This window comes from Branchiostoma lanceolatum, chromosome 1, assembly GCF_035083965.1.
Source record: "Branchiostoma lanceolatum isolate klBraLanc5 chromosome 1, klBraLanc5.hap2, whole genome shotgun sequence".
Lineage (NCBI taxonomy): Eukaryota > Metazoa > Chordata > Leptocardii > Amphioxiformes > Branchiostomatidae > Branchiostoma > Branchiostoma lanceolatum.
In genome coordinates, this window is record NC_089722.1 from 6320027 (window position 1) to 6341885 (window position 21859).

General features: G+C 42.1%; 3 protein-coding genes across 6 annotated transcripts in view; 2 read left to right on the forward strand and 1 right to left on the reverse strand.

Annotated features, from left to right (window-relative positions):
* LOC136426325 (fibrocystin-L-like) overlaps positions 1-3849 on the forward strand; it is a 75737-nt gene extending 71888 nt beyond the window's left edge. The window contains exons 77-82 of the mRNA XM_066415071.1: positions 226-335; positions 653-795; positions 1366-1622; positions 2091-2263; positions 2716-2824; positions 3213-3849. Of these exons, the coding sequence (XP_066271168.1) occupies positions 226-335; positions 653-795; positions 1366-1622; positions 2091-2263; positions 2716-2824; positions 3213-3343 (923 nt within the window). The 3' untranslated portion in view covers positions 3344-3849. The remainder of the gene's footprint in view (positions 1-225; positions 336-652; positions 796-1365; positions 1623-2090; positions 2264-2715; positions 2825-3212) is intronic.
* Positions 3850-3936: 87 nt separating this feature from the next.
* On the forward strand, positions 3937-6885 carry LOC136431245 (uncharacterized). The gene is made up of 4 exons (XM_066422575.1): positions 3937-4179; positions 4643-4749; positions 5128-5296; positions 5832-6885. The coding sequence occupies exons 1-3, from the start codon at positions 4032-4034 to the stop codon at positions 5290-5292; spliced, it is 420 nt and encodes a 139-aa protein (XP_066278672.1). The 5' UTR covers positions 3937-4031; the 3' UTR covers positions 5293-5296; positions 5832-6885.
* Positions 6886-7145: 260 nt separating this feature from the next.
* On the reverse strand, positions 7146-20081 carry LOC136431221 (uncharacterized). Of its 4 annotated transcripts, XM_066422555.1 has the most exons (9): positions 18252-18370; positions 16693-16734; positions 15658-15868; positions 11249-11410; positions 10676-10801; positions 9571-9662; positions 8767-8954; positions 8318-8424; positions 7146-8170 (listed from the first exon to the last, which is right to left on the reverse strand). In XM_066422555.1, the coding sequence occupies exons 3-9, from the start codon at positions 15823-15825 to the stop codon at positions 8096-8098; spliced, it is 918 nt and encodes a 305-aa protein (XP_066278652.1). In that variant the 5' UTR covers positions 15826-15868; positions 16693-16734; positions 18252-18370; the 3' UTR covers positions 7146-8095. The 4 variants fall into 4 exon arrangements, with proteins under 4 accessions (XP_066278652.1, XP_066278661.1, XP_066278635.1 ...); XM_066422564.1 differs by lacking the exons at positions 16693-16734; positions 18252-18370 and adding an exon at positions 19926-20081 and having other exon boundaries at positions 15658-15845; XM_066422538.1 differs by lacking the exons at positions 16693-16734; positions 18252-18370 and adding an exon at positions 19926-20081.
* Positions 20082-21859: the final 1778 nt, after the last annotated feature.

Below are 21859 nucleotides of genomic sequence, written 5' to 3' on the forward strand. Positions count from 1 at the left end.
AGTATTTTTGGTAACAAGACCGCTGGATTTAGTATGGCGATCCTTTTGATTTGCAAGTCAATTGTCACAAGAAATATAAACTAAATTATTCTCTAACTTACATGTTGTCTAGTCTTTATGGTTTCCTCCCACTCATATATTGATCAAAAATGTTACTTTGCAATACCATATTGATAAGATTACTTTGTATTAGCCTAGTGATTAAATGTCTTCATCTCTTTCCAGTGGGTATGCTGAGCCAACCAGAGACAGCGACAGTTAACCAGCCCTTCAGCCTACAGATGGAACTAAGGGACGCTGTGACTGGGCAGGCACTGCCTGACATCGCCTGGAAGGTACATATAGAATAACATGGTGCACATATCCATGCCTTTGTCTCTTTCTGTCAATCAAATTGTTGACAAATTTCAGGCAAAAACAAGCATGTGTAGATCTAGCTACCAAAAGAACAGTCATACATATGAAACATATTCAATTTTGCACACCATAAGGATTTTAGAAGGGATTTTTAGCACACACACACACACACACACACACACACACACATACACACACACACACACACACATACACACACACACACACACACACACACACACATACACACCAAAAAAAAAAGAGTTAAACCATGAATATTGTTTCACCCCTTCAGGGCCTGACCTGGACCGTCACAGTCTCTCTGGTGAAACCGTTCCCCGAAATGTACAACGGAAGCCTCTCTGGGGAGACCACCGCAACCTTCAACCCCCTCACTGGTTACGCAACCTTCGTCGGCCTCCAGCTGTCTGACATCAGGTGATTAACTGAGTAACTGTAATTCTTGATTTGTTAATTGCAACAGTGATAAGGTTGATAAGATAAGGTCAATGAACGATGGCATATGATGCAAGTGTTTTTATGTCATGTGTCATAGAAGTCTCTGAAGAACATGTTCCTTAAATTCTCTTATGATAATAATCGTGTATCTCTTTGTCAATTGATGTACCAGATGTACCAATATGTATCAGATTTTAATGTGTGCACAAATTTGCGATGTTTTACGTCAAGTTTGTAATTGTGATAATGTGATAATAACGTTTCATATATGTTTCCGAGAATAGATTCATCAGGTTGGTAGAACATAGGAGTTTGGAGATTCTTTCTACACAACCAGTAAATCTCACCTGCTGATGTTTCAGTGTGTGTCAAACACCTTTTTGAGAGCTTCTGACTGGAGCACTGCTTCTCGCCGCTATACATGTAAGTAGCCGTAGTAAGTGGGTGAGATTTACTGGTTGTGTCAGCAGGTGAGCAGTGGAAATTTACTGAATGTGTAAAAAGAATGTCCAATGTCATATACATGTTTGTTTGTTTTACTTTAAACAGCCGTTATCAGCTGGAGTTCCACGTCACCAACGACCAGAATGTGGCAGAGTATGATTTCACCTACTCCCCGGAGCCCATCGACATCTTCCCGACGGGCTTCCAGCTCCCCGGGGGGGTGGAGAAACGTGTGCAGATCACTTTCGATGCAGACTTCTCCACCGTTCTGGAGCACGAGACGCACTTCGAGATCTTCATGATGAACGAACTGAATGCAATGTACAGCGACGTCTACATCTCTGCCGTGGATGCTTCTGCAGGTTCGTTTGTTTTTGTTTGTTTGTTTGTACAATGTTTGTTTATACAATGTTTGTACCATGTCAGCGGATTTGAACCCAATATTTAAAAGTACTAGTACCACGTGAGGATGCTTCCACAGTACTTACTGGCAACAAGTCCATTCAAAATGCTTTTTTTCTAAGGATGATTCACTCTGACCTTTGACTATGGAAAAGTACATTGCACTTCCTGTGAATGAGTGTTGACTCTGTCCTCTCTTCCGTTCACTATACTAGAAAGTATCCTCGTATCTAGTGAGGATGCTTCCATAGTATTTAGTGGCACCTAGTGCATTTAAAAAGCTTTTTTTTTTAAAAGATGATTCATTATTTATTCATTAAAAAAGTTTTTTTTCCGAAATATGATTCAGACCTTTGACTATGGAAAAGTACATTGCACTTGCTATGAATTAGTGTTGACTCTGTCCTCTCTTCCTTCCACTATACTAGGAAGCATCATTGTGGACTTCACCGTGACTGGTCCAGAGGAGGAGGTAGATGCCGTCCTCCTGCGTCTGTGGGAGGCGGTGAACCAGCCGATGATTGTGACATTTGCCGGGAACACCTATCGGACTGTCCCCATCATGTTCGTGAACCGCGAGCGTTACTACGGCACAGGCGTGGTGAGTGGCCAACCAAAATGTATAACTGTAGCATCCTCAGCATCTATGAGCCAATGACTGTGACGTTTGCCAACAAACACAAGAACTTCTTTTGATATCAAATGTTAGGGTTATACATCTTGAACAGATGATGATGTTAGGAATGATGTGTTTAGGGTTTATTGAAACATAAAATTACAATCATGTAGTAGGCCAGAATGTAACCCTGACTAGAATATAACCGGGTACGTTATAGCCGGGGGTATACTGTAAAATGTAGAAATGTTCGCGGTGGTTGTATGTACGGCAAACTTAAAGCCACCACAAACATTTTTGTCCAATTCTGGCCTGCTACTCCTGTAAATCATTGTCTGTGAAGGATTATACAGAGTTGAAATGTTGTTTAGACAAAATTCTTGCCCCAGGAAACAAATTTTTGGTTGTGCTTTAACGTTGTTCTTTGTTTCATGCAGGCTAGTGGAGACGATATCATCCTGATTGCCTGCATTGCCGCCGTGTCAGGTCTTGCCGCCATTTTCATCGCGGTGATCCTGATCTGGAAATGCAAGAAGTCGGCAGCGGGTCTGTAGGAACTTTTATCATGTCATATATGAGGGGTTTACATTTTGTATAGATAAAATGTTTAGTTACAGCACCATAAACAATTTTGAGTGTAGGCAATTTCAGACCTCATCACGATATTGACAAGAAGTACACTCTACATTTTGGTGAGGATTAAAGTTTTTCAGCAGCGCATGCAGCACAAGGGAGCAGAAAAATGTGTTGATTTTGAGTTAAAGTTTTGTTACTTGAATGTCTATGTTTTTCGGTCCAAATTGTTTGGAATGGAAAGCTACTACGTATACAGTTTGAATTATATTGTTTCAAAGAAGTACTAGATGTACAGTTTCGCTGTAGAAGACGTCTTCTCCATTTTTGAGATTCACTTTTCTGAATTCCTTTTTGGTAGGACCAAAAAAGACTGGAAGAAGGTGGAGCGACTTCCGTCCCTCGTCGGCCATCTTCCGCCCAACCTCTGCCACCAGCGTCATCAAGGCAAGAATATCTAATATTTGCATGAAAGCTCATCTGTGTAGGTAGAATCCATAGTTGTGCAATTTGAGCTTTGTTCCAACACAAAAGAATTTTCAGTTGATCACGCTGACCTTCGTTAGATGTCTGATTCACTGCACTGACTTTACGGAAACTGAAAACTTCATGAAATCAGGAGCGAATCAACAGGAAGGCAGGAAGACGGGATCTACCACTGTCAGGGTTCAGAGAGGGTTGATGGTTCCTGATGTACACTGCCTCCTTCAAATGTTGAATATTCAATATCAAATCCAACCACATAGCGCTATGCACTGATATCAACTTTACATCATTTACCTCGTCATGTGAAGGAGGCTCACTTCAACCAGCCCCCCAGTGGTTCTGCAGTCCTTCTCTAGCAATTGGCTTACACAGTCCACTGGTAGTGGAGTCAGTGTATTCCCATACTTTTTCTCAAACATGTAAGTGCTAAGTGCCAGGTTTGAACCCCCTATCCCATTGCACTGATATTAACTATACATGATACTGTGTAAGCCCATTCTCATCCTATACTACACACTCTTGCATTACTTAGACTAGCCTTATGGAATTCTAGTTATGGACCAGTAGATGCCATACTTTGTACCTTGTTGTGCAATTAAGTTATCTTATATCTCGTCAGGTGAAGGAAGCTCACTTCAACCAGCCCCCGGTGGTCCTGCAGTCCTTCAACCCGCTGAAGGACATCGAGGAGAACATGAGCAGGAAGAACTCAGGCTTCTCCATGGATGAGGAGACATGCCTGGGCAAGGACATCGAGTCCCGCCCCGTCTCCCGGGCAACGCCGTCCCCCACCCCGCGTCCAACCTCTCCCCCGGGATACGTGTACGAGGAGGATGATGATGGTGAGTGTGAGTCATGCATGGAAGTGCTCATTGGAGCATTCGATCCCAGTGATAATGCAGAACAAAAGGCCCAAACAGTGAAATGGGGATGATTAGATAAGGGCAAGAATTTTCTGCATGGAAGTGATTGTTGGAGAGAACCAGAGCTAGAATAGGATGAATTCCAGGGTAATAACTAATAAGTCTTAGAACATCTCATGCTCATCATCATCAACCTCTCCCCCAGGATACGTGTACAAGGATGACGAGGATGGTGAGTGTGAGATGTTCTTGCAGCCTGGAATCCATCCTATTTGTTTGTTTTGTTATGTTTATCCTGGTGAAATAGATGAACATACAAACATACATTTTACTTGAGACTCGTCGTTTTCTTGCCTCAGTCACCATTTGAAAGTCATTATTAGAAGTTGCCATTATAATAATGATACATTTTATCTAAGACTTGCCCTTTTCCGCTCCTCAGTCACCATCCCCATGCCGAGGAATATGAAGGTGAAGCTGCTGGATAAGACGTACCGCCGCATCAAGTTGGGACGCACTTGGATCGACATGAAGAAGACCCTGGACCAGGTAGGGTCTTCATCCGTTCGTTTGTCCGTTCATTCGTTCAGTCATTCCTTTGTTCAGACCCTTGTAGTGCTAAGTGGCTCGTGGGGCAGCAAGTTTCCTTGCCGTTTCAGTAACAGGGTATATTTTTACAGGAAGGGGTTGCTAGTCCTTCCTCTTTAACATGCTCAAGGCGCCTCCTCGAACATGGGACCCCCATTTTAAGACCCTTCCAAAAGTGGGTGCAGCTCCAACAAGAATACCCTTCCCCAAATTTGGACCAGGGTCTCTCAGTTACCAACTAATTGGAACCAGGAGCTCAACTGTGAAGTTGCTTAGACCAATTGAGCTACAGTGACACCAATATGATTCCATTGCTACATGTATTGCTGTGTTCTCTAGGCTCGTCAGGAGCTGGTGACCGCCTTCCCTGCTCAGCTGGGAGGGAAGGACTTCAGGTTCATGACCGCCAACCTGACCCACGTCGTGGAGGAGGTGGAGAGTGAGTTCTGCCTGAAGGACATCATCGACAGGGACTGTGACGTCATCGCCCTCCACATGGTGTAATAAGGTAGGTGTCTGTTTTTTTTCATTGGTCAACTGGTAGAACCTCATTAACAGTCTGTTTTTTCATTGGTAAACCGATAAATTCTCATAACAGTGCCTGTTTGTTCATTGGTCAACTGGTAAAACCTCATCAATGGTCTGTTTTTTCATTGGTCAACCGGTAAATTCTCATTAAGGTGCCTGTTTTTTCATTGGTCAACTGGTAGAACCTTGTTAACAGTCTGTTTTTTCATTGGTCAACCGGGTAAAACCTCATTAACAGTCTGTTTTTTCATTGATCAACCGGTAAATTCTCATAAGGTCGCCTGTTTTTTCATTAGTCAACTGGTAAAACCTTATTAACATTTTTTTTTCTATTGGTCTACTGGTAAATTCTCATTAACGTCTGTTTTTTCATCCAGGAATGAATGATAGTTATCAATTGAAGTTGTACAATTTTTCTAATAGTACTAGGAAAGAGGCACATTAAAATATTTAGTATATCTAAATACTAGTACTGCACACATAGCTAAAGTGTGCTTCTATTCTTTTCCTTGCAGATCTGACACCACACAGACCAATCAAGACAAGACTGATTGATTGACTGATTGACAAGCTGCACTCCTGTGTTTGTTGTGTATTTGCTTTGTATTACATCATTGTGGAACGATATTCAATTTTATCATATTGTTACTGGGCACTCCTTACTGTCATTTCACTGAGGACAGAAACATAGCAGATTTGTAATAATCTGATATCTTATCAAACTTTTCATGCAAAACATCCAAAGTTATATGTGGCCTTTTTTCTTACTCCTGTTCTGCAGCTATACAGCGTTTGTCTTGCTTCAGATCCATAGGGAAATGCCACTACTTCCTTTTCATTTGATGGCAATTCCTTCAATGGCATAGAACATTAGCATGGAAAACTGTCTGATGTCAAAATCATTCAAAACGACTGTTGAGCCAATGAGCCCTTATTTTTAAGGTGAACAGTTTGATTGGTTAATTTACTAATCGAGCCAATGACAGTGCCTTTTTTGCGACATGAACATTCTGATTGGTTACAGGATACATCAATGAGATTGCTTTTATGAGCATCTTGATTGGTCTGGTATGCTCAACAACCACACCCCTATGCTGATGTTCTGTAGTTAAGAAGAATTTCCAACTTATTCAAACTTTTCGTTTAAGTTTGGAGATTTGTGTGTGTTTGAAACAAAAAAAATATTAGAGCAGTGATTTCTCACCATTTACTCATTTATATCGTCCAAATTCCATCTCCATTTATGATTCAGCTGACAAGAAAACACTGCGGGAAAATTTGATGATCACTTTTATTTTGAATGATTTTTCATCTCTTAATCAATTTTCAATACTGGCAACATCAACCAGTGGCAACCCTTCTATGTTTTATAATTTTTGTTAATTTTGTATCAGTAGGAATTTATTTTTTATAACTTTTGTATAATTTATTTTTCATGTTTTATGATTTTTGTTAATATTAATTTTGTATCATTAGGAATTAATTTTTATAACATGTGAAATAGTACATGGTGAGAACACGCTTTTGTAGATGTTGTGACCTTTAAAGTTTACTTAAATTTAAGATTTTGCATTATTGACAAATGTCAGTCCAGTGGCATGCATCAATGAATAAGCAAGCACGTAGACCTGCTTGTATCCTGAGTTGTGAGTACTTAATATGTGAAAAGTACTGTCATCAAAGTGGAAAGAACACCTTGTAGCAGAATGCCAATGTTGTGATACCCAACATTTTGAAAAATTGAGAACAGACTGGATCGCTATCCAAAGAACAACGGATGCATTTTGTTGTGTGTGTGTGTGTTGTGTGAATAAAATGACGAAAAAATATCCAAAAAAGCCGCTTCATGTATTTGTACGTTTGTGACTTAAGGCTGTAGGTTTGATAGACACATTGTCAGGAAATGTCGTTACATTGCACTATTTGTCTTAACACTTAAAGGATATATACATGGGGAGAAACAGCCTATTGAACGCCTTCCATATACAGGTTAACGGACAGTCCTGGCCGCTGAACGCCTTCAACCGAACATATATACATGTCTTAACTGTCCTTGGTGCTGAACGCCTTCCATACACAGGCGAACGGATAGTCTCAAGTGCTGAACGCCTTTAAAGGGATGGGCGAAGATATATGTGTCTGAACTGTCCTTAGTGCTCGACGCCATCCATATACATGCGAACAGATTGGCCCAAGTGCTGCACCCCTATAAAGTATTGGGCGAACATATCTATGTCCTAATTGTCCTTAGTGCTGAACGCCTTCCATTGACAGGCGAACAGACAGTTTCAAGTGCTGAACGCCTTTAAAGGAATGGGCGAACATTTCTGTACCCGGACTGTCCTTAGTGCTGAACGCCTTCCATTGACAGGCGAGCAGATTGTCCAAAGTGCAGAACGCCTTAAAAGCAACGGGCGAACATATCATCATGTATGTATGAGCTGTTCCTATTGCTGTGCTCCATCAAGGTTAAATGAGGATAGACCTGTCCTTGGTGCTGAACACCATGTACACGGTTAAAACAAGCATCTGAAAACGTTTCAATCGCAGCAACCGATTTTATAATCTGTTATATTTGATCCAAGATTCTGTTATGCCTACTTAATCGATAGGTAAGCTAGTAAATGATAGGTAAAGGCATTGAAAAACATTTTCTTGGGGGTGTTTTCAGTTCGGCGTGTTTCAAGTCAGGATATGTACCAGATTGCACGAGTATGATCGAACGCACTAATAAACTTGCATCACTTTGAAGGAAACTTGCATCTTGTTGACAACACTGCTACATGTCACAGAATGGGTCACCACCAAAAACCGGGACAAGATCTTGCAGTGCGTCCCGGAGAAAGCAATAAACCTAAAAAGAGAAAGAATGGTAATTATGGATTATGCAGCTATTTAAGGGAAACTATGGATTATGCAACTATTTAATAACAGAAGTTTAAAGGCGATATTACAAGAAAATGGAACCTAAAAGCAGCAACTATCGGGCGCGGTAGTTCACCTGTTGTGTCGTCTCAGCGAAAAATTGTACGTTGACTCCGATCACTTCCCTGTTGTTCTTGTCTCTGTTGATAGGAGTCGCTTTTACATCGAGGCCATTGTGTCTGCCTGTGAAGGGGAATTTGATATCGGATATAAATTCCCCAATGTAGGCAATAATATCTAGATAATCCGAAAAAAAACTTTGCGATTGTTTCAAACTTACACGTAATATTACACCCCAACATTGACGAGGTTTGAAGAGTAGAATAGTTAAACGTATATGAGTTAAAGGTATATGAAGGAAAAGTCTATTTGCAAGTTCATGCCCGAAAGCAAATTGTAAGTATATAGTAGAAACCAAGGACTAGAAACATAAGAGACATACATGTGACAAAGGACAGTCGATTGATATTATCGTAACAAAAGACTGAAACGATATGAAGCACGTTTTAGCCAACAAAGTCGCACCATTCAAATCTCCCTGAAGTATCCTTCCATAGAGTCCGTCCGTAGCTGGACCAATCAGAACGAGGGTACCAATGACGTCATGATTTCCCATGATTGTTTGTGTCTTCTGGAGGGAACAGTTGCCCAAAGCCGTCGCGTTGTTACACACAAGTTTGTCTCTGATGTAGATGTTGGTAGTCGAGCGATAACTGCGAGGGCGAAAATGTTAGGGTTGTGCCTTTAGCTTTATTTACACTCGAAATTGCTAGAGGTTAACTTATATGTCAACATGTGCATATTAATCCACTCCCAGGAAATATGTGGAAATACGGAAGGCTGCTTTTTACGTCTCGATCACGGTATAACTAAAAAAAAGGTTTTACGATTTGATTGTGTGTGTGTTTGTTTTGCGTTGCGCATGGAAGTCTATAACAGACCCCTTGAGTTGCTGAAAATAGTGAAAATTCGCCAGAGAGTGAGAATGATATGCCAGAGAAATTAGCCGATCATAAAGTAGCATTTGAGGCAACTCAGAAAACTATGGCCGGCCGGCTAATTCCTCTGGGCACATTGTTCTCCCTATACAGCTAAATGGCCAATTTTCACTTTTTTTCAGTCACCCAATTAAAGGCGTTGATACTAATACAAAGAGGGGCCAAAAATTATTACGCAGAAATGTGCTCAACGACCCTAACTATAAGTAGGTTTTGATACCCTCCAAACTTTGGGAGACTGGTTTGACTGTGCAAAGTATCAGGGAACGCAAGCCTGGGTATATGTATACATTGTAAATGCATGAGGATATTTCTAGATTGTTTTACCCACCCTCTGAGCTCCCATCTCTCGCCCAGGGCAACTCGTCCCGCCGTTAACCAGTCAACGGCAACCAGGCTGGCGGCGTCGTCAAGGTAAAACTCCTAAAAGAAGATAAATTTGTTTATTGGAAGTGGCGAATCTGCACTGCTGACAAGGTCATCCTGTGGAAGAAAAAATTGCACCACTGACATTGTCAGTAGTGCAATTTTTTCTACTGCTGACTGGATCATCTTGTCAGCAGTGTAAATGTTTTCTACTGCTGATAGGGTCATCCTGTCAATAGCCTCATAACTATATTCTTCTTATTTTTTGTGTGTTGGACAACAAGTGCTATCAGGACACCTATCAACGTGCCCCGGTTTTTACTGCTCTCGTTCAAATAGACTCGAATGTCAAATGTACGACTTGCAATAAAGCTTGAACTTTGTACCAGACAGTAATTGCCTCCATGAGTAGGTTGTGTACTTACCGCCTGATAAACAAGACTGTCACAGTGGTTTTGATTAGGCCTTTATTTCTCTAATGGCGATTTACTTTGTGTACAGAAATATCATGTAGAATATTTTATTATGTCGATTACCGGAGGGTCTACGCTGAAAACAGACCAGCCTGGCGAGCCCTATGCATGATTGATTGATTGATTGATCGATCGATCGATTGATTGATTGATTACCGGTACAGATGAACATTCATACGAAAATACGACTGATTTTTGTAATAATGGCTCTATCTTTGTTCTTTTTGGAGGGCACGAACCAACTGATCGGTACATCTGCAAGTTTGTTTGTCATTTTGTCACATTTCAAATTGAGTTGTTTTTAAATTTCTAGCTGCCGGAGACGGCAAATCTCGATACTGTACCTGCTTCTCATATCTCCGTGTATAGTTTCACCAGGTTGACAAGTCACTGATTTATTCAACAAACGTTTCAGTGACCATCTGTCACCTTCCTCTCGGCAATTCTGTCTTGTTCACATTGTACTGCAGCATAGGTGTCGCTGCTTGTAGGTGGGTGAATCAGTCAGAATTGCCCTGAGGAAGGTGACAGATGGTCACCAAAACGCCGGTTGAATAAATCACCTGGTTGTGTACAAAGATTCTCTTTATTCTGTACCTGCTCCTTCTGGAATGTTGCTCCGCTATAGCAGACGGCTGGATGTGGGAGGTATGCCAGCAGCGCTCCTTTCTCTGCCGTACATCGCAGGGTCTGTCCACAGCCCAGTCTGTCGCACTGCAGTATCTAAAAAGGTCGATAGGAGTGAGACAGGAGACTGATAATTTTCTCTCCGTAGACTTCACCAGACCCCCAGACCCCAATCGGGGACGAATTAACGGTAAAAAAATATTTTTTAAATAGTAATGCCCAGGAGGAGTTAGCTGGCCGAAGCCAAAACTCCTTGTGAATTCACTCTCCCCCGTGACAAGTGGATCCTCAGACCAGTTACTTGTCAGTTGCTCCTCTTGCTCTTCTGTGACTTTAAATTCACAGTGAGAACTTAAAAGTCTATCCCATTTTTTTCAACACCAATAAGGTTCAATAATAGTTACCCACGGACGGTAAACTACTTTAGGCCAGTGTGACACTACAGCAATCAAATAGCTACGGAAACACACGCGTTAGCAAACACACAAAAAGACAGACAGGCAAACAGACACGCCGAAAAAATATATAAAATCACGACTTTACCCTTGTAAACGACGGTGTGGTGACGACCACGGTACATCCTCTACCGGCGGTGACGTCAACCGCCGTGTCCTGTCCCTCGGCCAATCCGCCGCCATGTGTGGACACGTACAGCCATTGGCTCAGACGGTTTGTGCTGGCATAGCGAGGCACCGACAGTCGAACCTGCAAACGTGGCAAGTAAAAAGATGAAGCAGTCATCCTCATTTGAGGTGAAGCGTGATGCTTTTTCAAGGAGCTAGTGGTAGTGCAATGCGTTAATTCGCCACGGCTCGCGTTTTTGGCCAAGCACACCGGGTCACCCCTACTCTTCTCGATAAGTGTGTTGGGTTCTTTTACGTGCAGAGGTTTGGCGCTTGAGGCTTACGAGTTACGCCCGAGGCTCTCTCATACACAGGGCCGCCGGCTTAACGTCTCCATCCGAAATGACGAAAACGTGGCAAAGAAATGGACAGCAGTGACGCCAATTCATGTACTTAATCAGCCATATATAATTGCAACCTAAATGAAGACCCAAGGACTCAACTTGCAACCATCCAACCTCATAAATTGCCATGTATCATGCGATGGCCAATTCATAATGTATTATAATTATGTATTGGACAGCTTACCTCAAAACATTGTACCAAATCGAAAATCCTATACTATAGTTAGACGTCAGTTTTGGTCTTAAGGTTTAGCAAAATAGTATCGATAGATTTTATTTTATTGTTACGTACTTTATATTTGCGCTTATTGCGCATCTTTTCCATATTGCTAAATGCAGTACCAGCAGTAGGGAAACTTGATATATACTATCTGGATATCCTGATGTAGAGACTACTATATACAAGTCGGTATAGTGGTCCACCTGCGCTGGTATGAATTTGTGAAGTTCTGAGGTCAAAAGATGAACACGCTGTGTTGTTTATTGGCTGTCGTAATACCAGACCCACCTTTCTCGTGATCTTCAGTGTTTCACAAGTCGTACGCATAAAGACGCTCTCAAACATCGCTCAATTTGTTTTCGACGTTGGTTGTTCACTAACATGGTGGTGGTATGTACATGTACATGGACTTGGTCAGTTTGGCGACATAAATATCCATCTCGATTTATATAAACATGATATGTGCATGTTTGTTGGTATGTTTGTTTGTTTGTATTGCATACCTGGCGTAAAACACCAGGTTTTGTACTGAACAGTACAAACTGCATATCCGGACAGATATATATGATCCACTCACACCGGGAAGGACCCCTACTCTTTTCGAACGGTGGGTTCTTTTAGTTTTACGTGCTTGAGTTGTGGCTGTCCTCAAACACGGGACCTCTATTTAACGTCCTATCCGAGGGACGTCCCTAACCGAAGGTAGAAACTAATTTTCAAGTGGGGAAAGTCGTGTAAAGTGGCTCTCCCAAGGGCACAACGTAAACAAGACAAATCAGGGAACCCCGGGTTGTATTAAATGGTGTGGAAGAAGCCAGAAAAGCGACGCTCGTAAACAACTGGCGATGCCTCCTGCTGCGCAATTTACGAGCATGGGCCAGGGTGTAACCCAGAGTGGGTGTAAACCTTTGCGCCTGGCGGTGGCCTAGATTTTGGGACAGTTTGCCCTGTCAATCATTATGTTTTTGCCTGAAAAAGGTAAATCCTCGCTGTGTTGTTGAGAATCAAATAAACAAAGTAAAACTGATGATGACTGAACAATTTTTCATGCTCATGCACTTAAATAAGTTTTCTGTATTTCAACGTAACACAGACACTAACTTGTTATGTACTGTAGCTATGTCACGTATCTCACTGTCTGCCCCCCATCCACGCGTGTCTCAGTCGTCACCGTTTATACATGTTTGTGCCCTGAATCAGCCTATATCTTGGGACACTTTGCTTGTTTTCCTGGGGAAGGACGAAGGTGGGTCACTGTGACTCACACACTGGCCTCAAACGCGCGCGATGTTTCATTTTCGAGAATCAAAAGCCATTAAAGCAGACTTAAACTTTCATATTATTACATGTTACACAGTCACAGACATCATGAAGCTTAACCAGTCTAACCACGCTGGTTGTAGGGAGAATAGTTTTGCCAAGGGGAGTTTGGCCATAGCGGTAACCTGGAAGCCAGAGATTATCTGTGGGGCCGCTAGGGACTTGCCCCCCGAAAACGAGACCATACGTCAGGGAACCGTAGCGGGTTTCATTACCTTCGCCGAGAAGGTTATGCAGAGGGTACATAAAGACAATTAGCGTTGTTTGCATGAAAATGGGATTTAGGGGAGTCGGATGCTGAACCAATAATGAGATTCTTTTGTCACCGGCGTTGTAGCGAAATGGTCCATTGTTTTTCGAGTATCCGATCCATTCACAAGTTTTTACAGACAATGCCGACGGAAAAAGTGACGCCGCTCGGCCCAGAATTCTGAGTATTTTCATGAATTTTTGCCAAATTATCCAGGAAAATAGGGAAGATAAACCCTAAATTTGAAAATGAGTATACCGGCGCCGAGCTAGGAGTATACCGGCGCACCGCCGTTGTTCCGTTGTCTGGGGAGAACCCTGCCGGGTAGTGTTTGTGGGTGTGTTTGTTTGTGTGTAGTGGACCAGCTTAACTCGAGAATGCCTTGATGGATTGTCTTGGTATTTGGTATGTTGGTAGCTTTTGATGAGACCCAAAAACGATTAGATTTTGGGGCCCCTAGCGGCTTCTTACGGTACTGCAGCGGAACTTCCTGTTTTGATATCTCGTGTTCCGGACATGCTATGGAACTGATTTTGGGCCCCCTAGAGGCTTTTTTGGAACTGCAGGATCAGGTTTTGCGTCTGACTTTGAAAGGGAATAACTCAAGAAGGGCTTGATGGATGGTAATGATTTCTGGTAAGTAGATAGCTTGAGTGATGACGTACATGATTAGATACTTCTTATGCAAATCAGTATATAATTTGCATAATTAATGAGGAAAGTTTAAACATCCGCCAAATTCCATGATAGGACTCTGAAACATGTGACATATGTAACTGAGGAGGAGAGAAATATTAATTGATATGAACTATGCAAATGAAGACCTCATTTGCATAATTAATGAGAAAGTACTTTCACAAGATGGTCTTGATGGATGGTCATGATTTTTGGTATGTAGATAGTTTGTGTGATGCTTAGTATGATTGGACGATGATTATGCAAATCAGATTCTAATTTGCATGATTAATAAGGCAACTATAAAAATCCGCTTTGTTCCATGATATGATTTATGACTATTCAAATTGTAACTGACGAAGAGAGGAATGTTGATAGATAGAAAATATGCAAATGTGGGCCTAATTTGCATACTTAATGAGTTACTTCTATAATTCCACACTGACAAATGACGACAATTTCATACATTTCATACTTTTTTGTGGCATCGGGAAGTTATGTGAATATGAACATCGTTGAACCAAATTATGCTAATAAGGGCCTTATTTGCATAATTGATGATAGATATTAGCATAACCTTCTTTGTTAAGCTCATAATTTGTCAAGCCCATACTTTGGACATATTATATGGTACTAGTACTACGGTTAAAGTCTTTTTTCTAAACATTATCACAGATTGCAGAGCGTTATGACTCTGATCTATACCGGTACCCCCGTAGAAGGACCTGGTGGAAGCTATTTTTCTCCCTTTCGACAGCATAGTTCAATCCCGCTTATACAATCCCGCTGTATTGACAAACGCATCGTCCCCTGAGCTGTTTACTGTTTAATCGGGCATGCGAGTTCATCCAGCGGTCAGTAGGACACGTCCACGATGTTCATTATTTTCTCAAATAATAAACTATTTTCTCAAAGAATAAGCAACTGACACATTATAGAATCTGCAAGCAGACACCAACAGTCCTATTAGACATTGATATTTGTTTGAGAGTCGTTTGACGGCGGACGTTCTACTTGAATCTAGTTTGTAAATAGAAATCAGGTCTGCCATTAGCAAACAATCATCATGTGTTCACAGTTCAAACTGCTTGTGGGACGACACTGAACAGAATACAAAGGTCTACTCTGGCCATGTCCCCTTTATTTTCTATCCAACAAGCCAACCATAGCTGTCCATCATCACTATAATACAAGAATATTTACGCAGATTAACAATTCTGCTCATATGTAAGCGTCATGATAGGGCTCATTCCCAGTGTTTACGCCTGTTTTATACAACATTTATCGTTACTATTCTTTTCAGGCAGTGCACTTTTTGAAACACTATGGATTTAAATAGAGTCTAGACCATCGAGACTCTAATCCATGCTGTCACCTTATTGTGATGATCTATTGGGAGATAACATTTCATAACTACAAATACTAAGAAGACAAAAAGAGTGAATACTATACAGTTGATAGCCATGTAAGGGCGATCTAAACTTACGCGGTCAGAACAAAAATACAAAGAGCTGCCATACCGGGTGACTGCTTTCTAGGATCGTGTTCCGAACGCCAACAACCTCCCCGGCACAGCTCAGAGTTGGCTGGAAGGCAGCCCGCCCGGTCCCGCGGACAGGGACAGCCGTTCCCCCGATGGACGGTTGCACAAAGTCGTCTGCGTCTCTCAGGAGGTCTCCCAGGTCCATTCTGTTGGAATCGTCTGGTTCTGGTTCAAAGTCTGCAAATTCCCTGTTAGCGATACCACACAGATGTTGTTGTTGTTGCCCTTGTTTAACGTCTATTATATAGCTAGACGTGGTCTCTTGGTGCTGGGTTACGCTTGGTTCAGTTACATGTACGAGTCGATTGTCTCTCTAGTACACAGACGGATTCTGTACCTACAACCGCGGTCAGAAACACGCAACAACACTGTTATGTAATGTTCCGGACTGACTTGCTGTCTGCTCCAAGATTACGTGGATTAGTCCATGGCGTTGTGATCTATCCTGTCTATCCTATAAACACCCCAAGTGGCCTTGAAATTCTTGTCAGTGAAGCGAGCCCGACACACACCCTGATAGAAATATCACGTGACAACAAGCCGCCAGTCGATTATTTAGTAACTTGCGACACAACCGATTCAATGCTAGAGCCTTTAGTGAAAGTGAATGAGATACTCAATAACCGAATTATATTTTCGTACAATAGCTACATGTATATCATTCCACTGGAGAGGTATCCAGAAGGCAAACAACGAGTTTTGTTTCAACCCGCGGCCATTTTAACACGCCTCAGACAAGCCCCCGGCACACCCCCGTTTGATCCTTCCGCCTAATCTCCAAGCAGGTCTATAGGTTGCATAAAGACCGTATCAAACTGGCAGAGGAAGTACGTTTTGCAACTACAAGCTCCTTTTTCCAGTTGGATACGGTCTTTGCAATCCATTGGGTCTGGTTGGAGACTACCTTCCGCCCTGTAATTACCTGCTATGGCTTACTAGTACTCACGATCCTGCCATTTGCCCTTGCACACCTCGAAATCATTCACAATCCAGAATATGGATGACTCCTTACCTGTCCTTCTTAAGCCAAAAATGCCCACCGTCTACCAAAACTCTGTCGGGAACAAAATAATTCCCAAGTTAAAAATTATTCGGGATTCGTGATGCACAATGCGCATGCTCTGACGAGGTCTGCACTTTACCCGAGATGGCAGTCGGCCCAGTTTCAACCTAATGTACCGGCGGCCTTTCGCTGGGCAGGCCCAAGGGCCATCGACAGAATGCTGGTACTACGTTTGCTTTTGACAGTTGGCCTTCTACAGTCAAATACGTAAAGAGCTTCCTTTCTTTTCTTTTTTTGTTGTTGCATGAGTGAAGCAGAGTGTTTGTTTATTTGTTTTCTTTGTGTCAGACTTTCAGTGGTACTGCAGGGAAATGCTGGTACTAGTAGTATCTTACGATCTGGCGCCGATATGATAGCCTCAAACAGGCTCCGCGCGAGCGATACGCGTCTGGAGTCCGCGTCATCATCATCGTTGGCAGCCAACTGGGCGTGGCTCTGCTGCCTGCCAGGGGAGGGAATTTCTATTGTAACGTTGACTATTCCTAAGGGGACATTGTAACTTCCAATGGCCTAGTCGGTGGCATACAAAACAAGGACTTGTTCTCGGTGACGGCCAGGAAAGTGTGAATAAAGTCTCATGTCTCAATAGGTTGAGTTTTCTTTCTTTATATATGCTGGTCTAATTGGATGAAATGTGGTTTTAAACATTCTTGACAGGGTTACGTGTAGAATATATGTTTTTCTGTTTGTTTCTGACGCAGCGTCCTGCTCACTCAAATTTGTTGTTGAATTCGGAGGTTTCCGTAATGTCTAGCGTTTAATTTCCCCGCAGTTTTGCCAGTTAAATGGAATGTTGGCGGTGACGATAAACGGAGGGGTTGGCATGTAGGCGCCAAGAACGGACAAAAGATGTGCCGGCTTGACAAAATGTTGCGAACTAGGAGAAAAATTTACATTCATGAAATTCAACGGAGCCGCAGCTGCTGAGCGAGCCAAAGTGCTAATCAGTGAATTTGGCTGTTTGATCGGAAATTATGAAAACTGCTACCAGAACGCCACGCTAGCGAGAAGAAGAAAAATAAAACAACACAAAACTATTTTAACGAGCGTCACAAAACACAAAAAATACTTTTCCGAAAGGCAATATGTATAATTTTGCAACGTACAGGTTCAACACGGATGGCGGGGTTACCGGGACGAACAAAAGATACACGATATAAATGGATACAAATTGGCACAGCGAATCGTGACGAAGCTCAAGTTTATGCTTTTGTCGTATGAAATCAACGGGCATGTAGCGGAGAAATTTGACAGGGACGGATTGGCAGAAACTTTTGCAATTTGCTTCGCGCGTGGGATTGGTGCAGCAACACACGAGGGACCAGAATCACATGTATAATTCGGAAAGCTATGTCGGAAAACTCGAAACCACAGGTATACCGTTATGTCCTTGGACATACAACGGACTAACAAAGCTTACTTTAGCAGACGGAAGCAAAGATTTAAAACCTCCTTGACGGAAGTTAACAACCAAGAATCACTAAGAAGACTTGAGAAGACACAAATACCTGAAGACGGCTGAACGGAAGTTGACTGACGGCAGTGATACTACTCTACACCGGCGCTAAGACACGACTACACAGGACGATCCTCGGCTCTGACGCTTACTTCTACTTGATGAAGACTGCTTCTCAAGGCGGTGTTCCGCGACCTTTATCATATTTTCGGGAGGCGGGGCTACGCGAGCGCGGCGGGGCGTGGCCAGGCTGACGTCAGGACACGCCCGTGTCACGTGTGTCGGCACGTGACCTCCGGGCCGTCCTTCGCTAATATGTCGCCTGTCACACCTTCAACATTGCCACTAACTTCAAACCTCACTCAACTTTCAGACAGAAACTGGTCCATCTAAAAGACCGACCTGACCGTTAAAGGTATCAAAGCCAATGTCATCTACAAACTGAAATGTGAGGAACCCAACTGCAAATGAAACGTGTTTTCTACGCTTTTAAAGACACTCGATTTGGATAACAGCATTCCTGCAACTATAAGAGTGTGAGTTCTGACGTCACTCACTCTTACGTGATTCACTTAAAGAAAAATATCAGATAAGGATAAATTACTAAGACTCGCGTCTGGCCTTAAATTAGGAAATGACAACTTAGGAATTGAACATATACATCTTCCCCTACAAATCCAAGAATTCGATATCATTGATATGAACTTCCAGAAATTTTTACTTGGGGTAAATTCCAAATCATCAAATGACGGAATTCGTGGTGAATTCCGTGGTGAAATTCGTGGTGAAATCATGATTGATGCTCAAATAAAACTTATCAAATACTTTTCAACTTGTTTGTAACCCCCAAATAACCCCGCGAGGGGCAAAGTAGGAGGGGGGCAAAGTAGGGGGGGGGGGGGCACCGGTTAGTAAATCTACCCGAAGACACTCTACTTCGTGAAGCATATGACGTTTTACATTCCGCTGACTCTGACTGGGTGAATCATGTAAATCACATTTTTAACTATAACGGTTTTGGGCATGCATGGACAAACCCTACATGAAGGTCATATAAAGTTGATGCGTTAACTGATCAATTACGAACCCGTTTACAGGATATACATACAAAAACGTCTATTCAAAACAATTCAAAACTTTACATTTATTCTGTGTTAAATAAAAGGCACGGACACGAACAATGGCTATCGGATATACATAACTTTGAAGTTCGTAGAGCAATCACTAAGATGTAGCCATAGATTAAATGTGGAAATCGGAAGATACCATAAAATTCCCCGCGACCAGAGGTTTTGTCCATTCTGTCCAAATGAAATTAAAGATGAACAACACTTTCTCCTAGATTGTCCACGATATCATGATAAACGCTCAAAGCTGTTCAACCTTCTTTCCGCTTGTTCAACAGAATTTGATACATTCCAGTCTATAGATAAATTAAAATACATTCTAGAAGGAGACAACCCTTACTGTGTACAGATAGGTCAATAATATCATATCAAAGAATATCTAGATCTTAGAACTAGTAGTGTAAGTTGTAACAATTTACCCTGCGCTATATTTATACTACTACAAGTATAATAAGCAAAGACGGTTCGATACTGGATTCTGTGTCCCGGGAATGATATTTATTGACATACACAATCACGAGAACATCAGTCGGCACTGGGAATTTCCTAGGACATTACATACATTCGGACATTGCGTTGTGTACTTTTAATATACTCACTTAGTCAGCGGTTCGGCGCTGGTTCATAGTCGGGAAACATTCCACAGGCACTTACGCCAAGGAGGTTATAGAGGCCCTATGACCTCCTGGCTTACGCACAGGACGGCGTTCGTACTGACTCTGTTCTCTGACTGACTGACTGACTCTGTTCTCTGACTCAAGGCCTCTTTATCTCTCACTAAACAGCTAACACATATTCTATTGTTATTAATTAGCCAGACTTGTAATAAAAAGTCAAGTACTTTTCTACCTCACATGACGGCCCTTTTTTCGATCCTCAGATGTCCTTATTCTATTCAAGGCCGATGCTCATAGCTGGGTTAAAAAGTACAGTATATGTGCCATACAAGCAGAGGTTTTGCTCCGGCTGTTTTTTTTAGGCGTTTTTGTCGGGCTCTCTATTTTGTCCCGTTTTCTTGGCTTGGCGACATAAAGAAAACGGGACGAAATGGAAAGCCCGACAAAAACGCCTACAAACACGTAAACAGCCGCGCAGCCGAACCTCTGCTTGGAGAGTACAGTATATGCTTAATACATCTACATCCGCCGGCACATACCGATAGGTAATTCCTTCCACGGTTTGCCGGGTACCTTGTAGGTAATAAAAGCTGAATATTACACGACGTGCCCTGGGAGTCCATGCGTGAACGGCGGAGATAATTGCGAACGTGAGGGGCGTAGTGATTTTAGAACCCTCTGCCCGGTTGTACGTCCCATTCATAAAATGTTCGACCGTAGCACTCATTGAAAATCTTTAAACGCAAGGCTAGCTGCATGGTGCAGCTGTAGAGATAATACGTATCGTCAGTTTAATCTGTGAAGACAAACCATGATTGATTGATATTTATTTTCATCGTCCTAGATTCCAACTGCTCAATTGTAGATAAATTCTAGGTTTGATGACACTGTTGTTATCTATAATTCATCGACAACTTATCAATTAGCGGTTTTCATGAAGTTAAACATGTATGCTTAGTCGGATTGAGTAAGTAGTTTCAGATTTTAAAAAAATGTATATGCCTTGGGCAATATCTCATGCTATTTTCTTTCTTTTCTTGCCAATGTGCTGAATAGATTGATGTTGTTTATAAAAATGTGTATAATTGCCTCTGTGTACGGACATTTCGGTGTGCTTGTTTGTTTGTGTTCTTGTGTGTTCGTAGTTATTTGAATACAGAGGCAGAATATAAGGGGGGATCATGTAACCGCTGACTGGCAGGAAGTAAAGGTCGAACTGCCCCCCCCCCCCTCAGGCTGGCAGAAAGTCGGGAAAGCTGGTCATTTACACTGCCATTCCACTATAGCACTAGGACGGCGCTCTCGCCGCGCGATCTCTGCGACCTCAAATTTGCTCAAGAATTTCATAGATAAGAAACGGATCTTTTTACTCTTTGTGTATTTTGCTGTCTTTTCAGTCATACGTTTACATTTTGCATGATATTCCAATTATGAAGTCAAGGGTTGTACAGATCTGATTTAGGTCGCAGCGAGAGCGCAGCGCGATCGCCGTCAAGTGGAATGGGGGCCTTATCAGACAGAACAGGCATTCCAGGTCATGGGGTCAATGAAAGAGGCTACTAATTTACGGGGAGATGTTTTGCAATTGGTCTGCCTGTTTGTCTGTTTTCGCAGTAACGTGGTTTTCCAAATGTAGTCACGTTCACCGTAGAGTGACAAGAAGTGATCAAAGGACACATGCAATGTTAATTAAAACATTAATTGCACAAGACATGCCGAAAACTCAAATTCTTTATGGAGCTTTGAAAGTGCGTAGAGAGACAGGAAGTGATCAAAAGACACATGTAATGTTAATAGAACCTTAATTGCACAAGACATACCAGAAACTCTAAATACTTTGAAATATTTTAACTGTTAACGAGAAATACAATAATGGATGGCATTTATTCTAACGGTGTTGATTTTTGTTAACTGTG